At 37.4% G+C, this 9,446-nt stretch overlaps 1 protein-coding gene across 3 annotated transcripts; it reads left to right on the top strand.

Moving 5' to 3' along the window:
• Positions 1 to 7,091, top strand: LOC122089918 (auxin response factor 2-like). 3 transcript variants are annotated; one of them, XM_042659696.1, is made up of 14 exons: positions 1 to 288; positions 2,767 to 2,879; positions 3,023 to 3,118; positions 3,249 to 3,305; positions 3,403 to 3,555; positions 3,647 to 3,731; positions 3,965 to 4,055; positions 4,178 to 4,342; positions 4,461 to 4,580; positions 4,668 to 4,743; positions 4,875 to 5,040; positions 5,390 to 6,078; positions 6,584 to 6,777; positions 6,879 to 7,090. In XM_042659696.1, the coding sequence occupies exons 3-14, from the start codon at positions 3,083 to 3,085 to the stop codon at positions 6,994 to 6,996; spliced, it is 1,950 nt and encodes a 649-aa protein (XP_042515630.1). In that variant the 5' UTR covers positions 1 to 288; positions 2,767 to 2,879; positions 3,023 to 3,082; the 3' UTR covers positions 6,997 to 7,090. The 3 variants fall into 3 exon arrangements, with proteins under 3 accessions (XP_042515630.1, XP_042515627.1, XP_042515628.1); XM_042659693.1 differs by lacking the exon at positions 1 to 288 and adding an exon at positions 1,678 to 2,149 and having other exon boundaries at positions 6,879 to 7,091; XM_042659694.1 differs by lacking the exon at positions 1 to 288 and adding an exon at positions 1,679 to 2,149 and having other exon boundaries at positions 4,875 to 5,034.
• Positions 7,092 to 9,446: the final 2,355 nt, after the last annotated feature.

The following is a 9,446-nucleotide window of genomic DNA, read 5'->3' as shown; positions in this document are numbered from 1 at the left end:
GTGGCAGGAAATTCCAATCTTCTCCATTTCAAGTCCTTATAAAGTCAAAGCAAAACACACACTTAACAAGTTTGGTGGAGTTATTCTCCTAATTAAGTGATGTTCCTCTTCTTCCTCCTTCACCTCACTCACCTTACAATTCATGGCTCTGACGCCGCCGCCGTCGACCACGGAAAGGGTTTGACTATTGCAGCCGATCATTTTACGAGTCGAGACCACCAGAAGGCAAAGCAAATCAAGAACAACTCCATTAAAATTGGGATCAACTACTCTCAGGATAAGTACAAGGTATGCAAGTTAAGATTCTCTTTCACTTATCTTTGCTTTAATTGATTTTGATTCCAAGAATTCTTCAATCTCTGGAATTTCTTTGTAAATTAGAATCGAAAGATCAAAAAAGGTATTTTTGGTACTTCTTATTTTATAAGGGCATTTTGGTATTTAAAATAAAATATAGTTGCTGACATCAGCAACTATAGTATATTCCTTAACAGTGACTGACGGTAGGGGTTATGAGAATAATTTGATGAAACAGAGGGGGTGGTCTTATCATTGTGGCATTCTCCAGGGGCTGGCGCGGTAAATTTTCCTTAAATAAATAAGTTTCAATAATATCCCTACATAACATACCTTTAATATTGGCGTTCGCCATATGTCCGTTTTTCTTTTTTTTTTTTTTGGTAAAACGCCAGATGTCACTCTATACTTCTTCCAGTTAACCCTTGATCACGAGAACCGTATGATGGGCAGGCCAACTTGGCAAGGCGAGATTTTCACTTAATACTTGCCAACAATACGACATGCCAATTTAGTATTACAAATTAAAAGGATGTGGGCGTTACATATGGCGTTACACGAATTTTAATTTTATTACCTAAGATAGAATTCAAACTTTTTTTTTTTTTTTTTTGCTAACGACGGGTATCCAAGCCTTTGGCTTGACTAGTCCCACGGGCGCACACTGACCCCACAACCGCATGGATCGGGTCATACCAAGGTTGAATGAGAACTATTCAACTTTCATTGAAAGCAGTGAAGAGCACTAAACACCCCCGTGTGAGTAAGATATGCCTAGTGGGAGTCGAACTTAGAACGTTTGAGTTTACAGCTCATACCAAGTTCTTTGCTCACCAATTGCGCTACCTCCTTGGGGTTAAAACTTCACATATATGCACCTACAACATTTATTTTAAAGGCACAACAAACGTAACTTTTACTAGAAATACTTTGGTTACAAACAGACGCCAGAGGTTTACATGACCGACATACGTACTAATGAAATACGGTAAAATAGTAATGTACATTGAGCGGTAAGAAGATGTTTTCACACATGAGAAAGAAAGAGAGAGACAAATGGATACTAGCATATCTTAATCGTCAGCTTAGAAAACATGTTTGCGAAATAGATTTATTGGCTATGCTTGAATGTTGAGAAAAGAAAAAAAAGTTATTTAAAAAAATTGAATTTGAAAAATGATATATATATATATATATAAATCAATCATTTCATTAAATATATTTTTTTCTCTTGGAATAAATAATAATAGAAATTTTATTAAAAGAAAAAAAGTCAGGCGATTTTATCGGACGCAACTATCGGGTGACGAAAAACAGTGAAGCTAACTACGGTAAGGCTGTGAAGTGACTCGTGGTTAACAGGTTAAGAGAGAGATTTGTACGGTGGAAGGCTCTGCTGACAAGCTCACGCAGGTGTACAAAAGCAAGGCGGGAGAAAAATGTTGAGCGTTAGAACAACCCTTTAGAGAGAGAGAGAGAGAGACTTTTTGTTTTTTGGTATGGAGAGTGACACTTTATAGAGAGAAAGAGAGGTAACATTCCTCAGTTCCTCGGTATAAAAGGAGAGCTGCGGGGGATGAGGAAGGAGGTGTAGACGACGGTGGAGACCCACATTAGGCGCTTCGTAGGTTCCCTGATTATTACAAGGAACGCTACTCTTTCTCTCTCTGTTAGTCCATTTAAGCTGAGAAGCTTGGAGGGTCCCTCTCGTCTCTGTTACATTCTCTTACCTTCGTTTTCTTAAACATTTTGTATTTACTTTGCTCTGAGGTGGCTATGGCGATAAAGAGAAACATGGGTTCTGTTATTGTTGGGGAGAAGTTTGACCCCCGAAACCTTGGTCCTAACCAAGGTGACGTCTCCGGTCTTTTTTCATCTTCTTAGTTCTTACTGTTCTTTTTTTTTTTCCCCTCTGATTCTCTTTTTGGCTGTCTGTACCAAAGGAATGAATGCCTATTATTCTATTATGACTGTTCAATCTCATTCTAAGTTGAACAGTTCAAAACTTCAACGTCTGGATTTGTTTTTGTTATTTTTTTATTGGGATTTTCCCATTCTTTTCTTTCGATATGTAATATGATTCTTCTCTCTCTTGGGTTCTGTTTTGTTTTTGGGTTCAAGGAAAGAGCACTTCTGTATTGTCATTTGAACTTTGAGAATGAATTTTGACTCTATGAGGTTGGATTAAATTTTATGGGTTTCTTATAGTTTCCTTGTTCTTTTTGAAACTTCAAGTTATGATTTCTATAATCTGTTTTAGTTATCTGGGGATTTTGTTGTTTTTCATTTTTCCTGTGCTGTGACTTTCAATCTGAAGATTCTAAACGTCTCAGTACTTCATTTAGAAGATAATCATTTTTGCTCTGTTTCATCCCATTCATCAATGAAGCAAATGGATCTTTATTTGTTTATTTCTTGCCTTTGAATTTGTTCTTGAAGCAATAATTTTTTATCTTCTTTTAATCTCAGCTGAGACAGATCACTTGTATAACGCACTTTGGCACTCTTGTGCTGGCCCCCTGGTTGCTCTTCCTCATGTTGGGGAGAAGGTCTTCTACTTCCCTCAAGGCCATCTTGAACAGGTTCTGTTCTCCCCTACATTTCTTCAATCTTTGTGCAATAGGATTAATTACCTTCAGAAAACTCTGTTTTCAAATAGGAAATTTATGATTTATTTTCCTTCTCTGTAATTTGTTTCTAAGTACTAAAATTGGGTGTCATATAGGTTGAGGCATCCACAAGTAATGACGGTATTCTGGAAATTCCAGCTTTTAATTTACCCTCAATGATCCTATGCTCAGTTGTTCATATCCAGCTAAAGGTTTCATGCTTTTTCATAGTTTAAATTGGGTTTTGTTTATGTAATAGGATCAGAACTTGGTGTGCTTATCTGTTATCTGGTCTGTTAAGTTCTAAGTTGGATCTTACTCCAAATATATATGGTTTTTCAGGCTGAAGTGGACACAGATGAGGTGTTTGCACAAGTGACACTGGTTCCAGAAACAACGGTTAGCCTTCGGCTTTGTCGAAATTGGTTTAGTGTTAGTCTATCTGTTTTTCTGTTTATGCTGCTGTTTAATAGTGGTAATGTTATGGATCCTTCAGCAAGAAGAACATAATCTGGACGCTGTGGTTAGACCGTTACCTGAAAGAACCAATGTGTACTCATTTTGTAAGACGCTTACAGCATCTGATACCAGTACACATGGTGGATTCTCTATTCTAAAGCGACATGCTGAGGAAGGCCTTCCTCCTCTGGTCAGTATTTCAATATCTTTGTTACGAAGTTCTTCCAATCATTTTAGATAATGATGGCTTAAGTTATATCTGATACTGTTTTTTGTCATAGGATATGTCCCGCAAATCCCCATCACAGGATCTTGTGGCAGAGGATTTGCATGGAGTAGAGTGGCGCTTCCGCCATATTTATCGTGGTAACTATTGCCTTGAAGTTCCTACCTTCATTGTTGGTGTTGATATTGATATAATGTGGTAGTCTAGTGTCAAACTTAATTATTTGATTTCTCATTTATAATTTATGGTTTGTTTGGTAATTGGATTGTTAGTTTATATGATAGATTGTTCACTGTTTCTTCTTTAAAATCTTGTTATTGACTTCTGTCTCTGCCATCCACTTTAGTTTTCTAAGCTTTCTGTTCATTTGTAGGTCAACCGAAGCGCCACTTGTTTACTAGTGGTTGGAGTACATTTGTCAGCTCAAAGAGGCTTGTTACAGGGGATGCTTTTATTTGTATTAGGTTTTCTATCAAGCAGCTTGATTGCTCCAAAAGTCACATGGCATTTGCTTGGGTTTTCATGATGAATCTTAGTACATACTTTGTTGGTCCATGGGTTAGATTCATGTTGCTTGTTCTTGCAGAGGAGAAAATGGAGAACTCCGGGTTGGGGTTCGGCGGGCTCATAAAAGCGAGTACATTGTGTCTGCATCCATCATGTCTGGACATAGTATGCAACTGGGCGTACTCGCCACTGCTGGTCATGCTATTTCTACTAAGACCATGTTCACTGTCTACTACAGACCCAGGTAAGTAGTATCTATGGTATGGTTGAACTTTGATTTTTCACTGTTAGCAGTTTTACTTGGAAGCTCATGGGTATTTGATTTTATCTGACCAGTATACTTTTATTCATATCTTCAACAGGACAAGTCCTTCTGAATTCATAATTCCCTATGATCAATGCATGGGATCAATCAAAGCCCTCTATTCAGTGGGCATGAGGTTCAGAATGAAGTTTGAAGGTGAAGATAGTCATGAACAGAGGTGAGGAAACCCACTTCATTTTGGATCTTTAAGATGCCTATTTCATCTTAAATTATTTTAATGGAACCTCTGCTGGTGGCAAACCAGACTTGCAGGTACCATAGTTGGCATAGAAGATGTTGATCAGATCAGGTGGCCCAGTTCAAAGTGGCGATGTCTTAGGGTTGTTAGCTCTTCCTCTTGCCCCCACCCTGACTAAAAGTTTTTAGATTAAGGGTGGTTGACCCTTTGAGGACACAAAATTTATTCTCATATTTTTTCCTCTTAATTAAGTATTTAATTGTATCCATGTAGGTTCAATGGGATGAAACATCTACTTCTGTGGTCCTTCTAGACAGAGTTTCTCCATGGAATATTGAATCGCTTGAAGTCACCAACCTGACGCATCCTATTTTACCCCTATCAAAGAGTGCACATCCCTTTTGTTCATCTCCTGGATCATCTTCCTTAGCTGGTAATGGTTAGTAGCCTTTGTGTGCCTCAAATTTTGGACTGAATATTTGATAGTTTACATTAGTAGTTAGAAGAGCAAAAAACCAGTAACTTCCTTTCTACAATGGTCAACTCTCAACTGTGTTATTGAGATTCTTTGAGATTTACAGATGAAAAGAAGCTCTTGTCAATCTTTTTCCTATACCCTTCATCTGAAATCAGTAAATGAATTTTGGTCTTTCCATAAGAAAAAAAATTAAAATTTAATCAGTTGCAAGTCATTTACAGACTTTAACTACAATGAGGAAGCCATTGGTATTTTTCCCTCAAAATATATTTTTTGTAATTGATCTGCCTGGACTGGTTCATCGGAACAGGTCTACAGGGTTCAACTGCGCCTCCGCCACCTAAAACTAGGAGACGCTCACAGGTCTTACAAGGTCAAGAAAGAAAGATCAGAAAGGTTCAGTTTTCAGGAAATGCAGGAAGGCCATCTCCACCCCTTTGGGTTCCTCCACCAAGGTATGGTCGTGGTAAGGCACAAGCAGGAAAGCATGACTCAGTTCATCCTGCTCCTGGCAATGCAGTATCTTTCCAAAGTGGAAGCCATCCACTTTTGGGGCTCAATGGTTTCTCACACCCAGGGTCCTCCTCATGTTGGACCGGTGGCAATGTTGGAATAAGAAGGAACCCATCTGTTGCACATTTCAGTTCCCAGAGTTCTGGATTTTGTGAATGGAGATCTCATGAGCCCAACAGAGATACCACACCAGTAACTCCGCCGATAAGCAGCAGAAATTGTATGCTGTTTGGTGTCAACTTAGGCAAGAGCTCAGGAGCTGCATCACCATTCAGCACGACATCTAATTCGCTCTTAGATGTTCGGAATGTGCCTACTGAAGCAACTACTTCTGGAATTTCAAATGTTCGGAATGTGCTTCCTGAAGCAACTTCATCTAGAATTTCACAGTATTCAAAGAGTGGAAAGCCTTCTGATTCATGTGGATCTGGTAGTAGTGGGAAACCATGCCAGACTTGTTCTATCACTAGTAGGACATGTACCAAGGTAACCAATATCCCAATGCTTTTAGTCTTATGTCACACACGGCTTTCTTTGGTTTGATTTCTATTTGTATTTATTTGACTTATTTCTATTTTTACAAGTGTTTGGTATAATTTATAACACTTATTTCTATTTATAATAAATTAGAACAAATCACAAATCACAAGTCATTTATGTTGATTTTTGCTACCTTAAATGAGCATGTGTACTAAACTACTCAAAATCAATGGTAAATAGGTAACTTCAGTGTGTTTTATACTTTTCCAATAAAAAAAATCTCAAATCCTATCATCTCTCTCGCTCGAAGCTCAAGGTTGAAGGTGAAAACTGAAACCTATTTTCTCATTATATAATCATTTTATAAATAGTAACCAAACGAATACTATTTGTGGTCCCTAATTTATCGTCACAAATAATTTCTAAAAAATAGTTAATAAATACAAATAGAAATCATACCAAAGAGAGCCAAAGAATGGCAAATTTATTGTGTAATTTTTTCTCTTTTCAGGTCCACAAATTTGGAGTCGCTTTGGGGAGATCAGTGGACCTTTCAAGATTCGAAGGATACTATGGGCTCATTCGTGAGCTTGATCATATGTTTGAATTTGATGGGAAACTGATGGACCGCAACAATGGATGGCATATAATATACACGGATAATGAAGGAGATGTCATGCTGATGATGAATGATTATTCTTGGAGGTTAAGTATCAGAAACTTAATAAATTATAACCTAATCCTTATATGCTTTAGTGTAAAACATTGGTTATTTATTCTTTTTATTCTATTTTTTGTGAATGCAGGGATTTTTGTTCTGTGGTGCAGAAAATATTCATATACCCCATGGAAGAAATTGATAAACTTAATCCAGGCTCTTCAATTCTGATGAGATTAAGTAAACAGAAACAAAAGAGTGAATGAGGGGTGTAAATCTTCTTTTTTTTTTTTTTTGAATAAGTGTATTTGGTGAGGTTGTGGTTTGCTATGTCCACACTAATCAGGAGGGCTCGAGTTCTTTTTTTTTTTTTTTTTTTTGTCTGATAATGAGGAGGGCTCGAGTTCAAGTTTACATAAGTGTATATCTGATTCATATCGATAAAGCTGTGGCCGTATTAGAATATGGTGTTCCCTTGTTGCTGCTGATTTTTGTGATGGAATGGAGTGCCTGATATGTTAGTATCCCAGTTTTGTTCAGTTTGAACCAATGGTTGAATCAAACTTAAGCACCGTTTGACAATGTTTCATTTTTGTCTTTTCTGTGTTTTCTTGCTCTTAGAAACGGAGAAACAACTTAAAAAGCGTTTAATAAAGTTGTTCCATTTCACCCGTTTTTAGAACCATAAATCAAAATTTATGCTATTTACAATTCTAGAAACTATTTTGACAAAACAAGTCCGACTTGGTTCTTCGTTTCTAGAAACGAATTTGAAAGAAAGAAAAAAAAAAAAAAAGATTGTTGTGCCCGATAAATCTCTCAACTATTTAAATCTGAAAAGAGGCAACTGAACCCTTTCTCCCTTTTGGGCATCTAATGATACTATTGGGTTTTTTAGTGGCATTATGTCTGCAAAAAACGTTTCGAGAAATAGGTTTATCAAATACTAAAAAATCCGTTTTTTGTTTCCAAAAACGTGAAAAGTCGTTTCTGCTGTTTTTAGACACAGAAACAACAAAAACGTTATCAAACAGTGCCTGATATTCTAAAACGGAATTTCATTCGGTTTGGTTTGGCTTTTTGGTCCAATTTCAATTCTAAGTTTACACTTACTTAGAATAGTGAAGGGCATTTCTGACTTTTGCTTAGTCGGGGCAAACATTTCAGAATCGTAAGGTTTGGCTTATTAGGTCAAGTTTCAATTCGAATTTGACACCTTCACTTAGAGTAGTGAAGGGTATTTCAGACCTTTGCTTAGTCAGGGTAAAGTGGTAAACTGGCTAAGTAACTATGACCCTTCATCCATGGTAAAGGAACATTCATAGTTGGGAATTTGGGGCACTCCGTTGCACGTATGTGTATAAGCGATGCTGAGTGACAGAAACATGTTCTTTTTGTTTCCAAAAATACCCTTTTGTGCCCTAAAAGGGTATAGGCGGGACATGTGTTGGCAGCCAAGTGTAGGTACAGTGTACACGTACGTGCAACAGAATCTGACCCGATGAATTTGTGAACATTTTTCTTCCAAGGTGTGTAATGTGTGGCCCACGGTCCACTATTTTGATAGACCGGGTAAGATCCATGTAAATCTCCACAGCCCACATGGACTAGAAAAGTCTGAGGCCCATGAGAACCATGGGACCTTGTACAAATGGGCCCACAACTGATCATCTTAATATACTTCCATAACAAGTTGATCAGATGATTCTAACCATCTGATCAAATGAAAAGTCAATTACTTTTGATGAGGATCCTTTAGAGGTTGCCGCACGCGTAGGTACACATCAGCGAGCATCTTAAACACGAGACAATACGGTCTTTTTGCAGTCGCTATGTCTAAGCGTGGACACACCAGCTGTTAAGAGTTCTTTCTTCCTAATCTACTAAGGCTGCGTTTGGTAGTCATTCAGTTCCAGAAACAACGTTTCATATCAAATAGAATTTCAATTTCTTTGCCAAAATGCTGTTTAACAAAAAAAAAAAAAAATGGTTATTTGATTAACTTGTTCAGATGAGTATCTAGTGTTCTGATTTTTTTTTTTTTTTTTTTTAATTTATATTTGGAATGAAACCAGAATTTCCGTCGTTCCATTATTTTGCGTTTCTAGCATTTTTTTTTTCTTCCCATTTTGTTCCAAAAAAACTGAAAAACACCAAGTTGACACTAGGGGTGTCAATTCCAAACCCGCACTAGTAGGCCTGACCAAGCCCAACACGTTTATGGCCCGACCTGGACCGGCCTAATTAATAAACGTGTCCGGCCTAAGCTTGACCTGTTTATAAAATAGGTGGTATACGGTGCAAGGGGTAAGCCCGATGGGCCTCCCGATCGGATTAGCCCGTTTACAAGTCCAACTCAGATCGACACGTTTAGCCTCACCATTTATATAAGAATTTTGATTTTTTGGGATAGAATATGATATATATTGATATTTTTATCAATTATTGACTGTAATTAAGTGTAATATCTTTTCAAAATTATTGATAATTTAATAAAATAAATTAAAGTATCTTAAATCTGAGGAAAATAAAGACCGTTCAAGACCGATTAAGACTTTATTGGTACATTCTGTTTAATGCCTGATTAAAGCTTAGAACCTGACTGAGCCCAACACGACATTCATCGAAATCGACTCATTTCTTAAATAGATAGGTCATGGTCCGAAGACATAGGCCTGCCATGCCCGATTAGACCCGACCGTGACTGGCCATTTAT

This window comes from Macadamia integrifolia, chromosome 9, assembly GCF_013358625.1.
Source record: "Macadamia integrifolia cultivar HAES 741 chromosome 9, SCU_Mint_v3, whole genome shotgun sequence".
NCBI classification, from domain to species: Eukaryota; Viridiplantae; Streptophyta; class Magnoliopsida; order Proteales; family Proteaceae; genus Macadamia; species Macadamia integrifolia.
The sequence above is the reverse complement of the archived record's forward strand: the minus strand, read 5'-3'. Positions and strand labels throughout refer to the sequence as shown.

What these genes read in the sequence shown, in the direction of transcription:
- LOC122089918 (XM_042659693.1), top strand. Translation starts at nt 2,074, where the DNA reads ATGGCGATAAAGAGAAACATGGGTTCTGTTATTGTTGGGGAGAAGTTT. An exon ending in AAACCTTGGTCCTAACCAAG is followed by an intron (nt 2,150 to 2,766) that starts GTGACGTCTCCG and finishes TTTTAATCTCAG; the next exon opens with CTGAGACAGATCACTTGTAT. An exon ending in CTCAAGGCCATCTTGAACAG is followed by an intron (nt 2,880 to 3,022) that starts GTTCTGTTCTCC and finishes GGTGTCATATAG; the next exon opens with GTTGAGGCATCCACAAGTAA.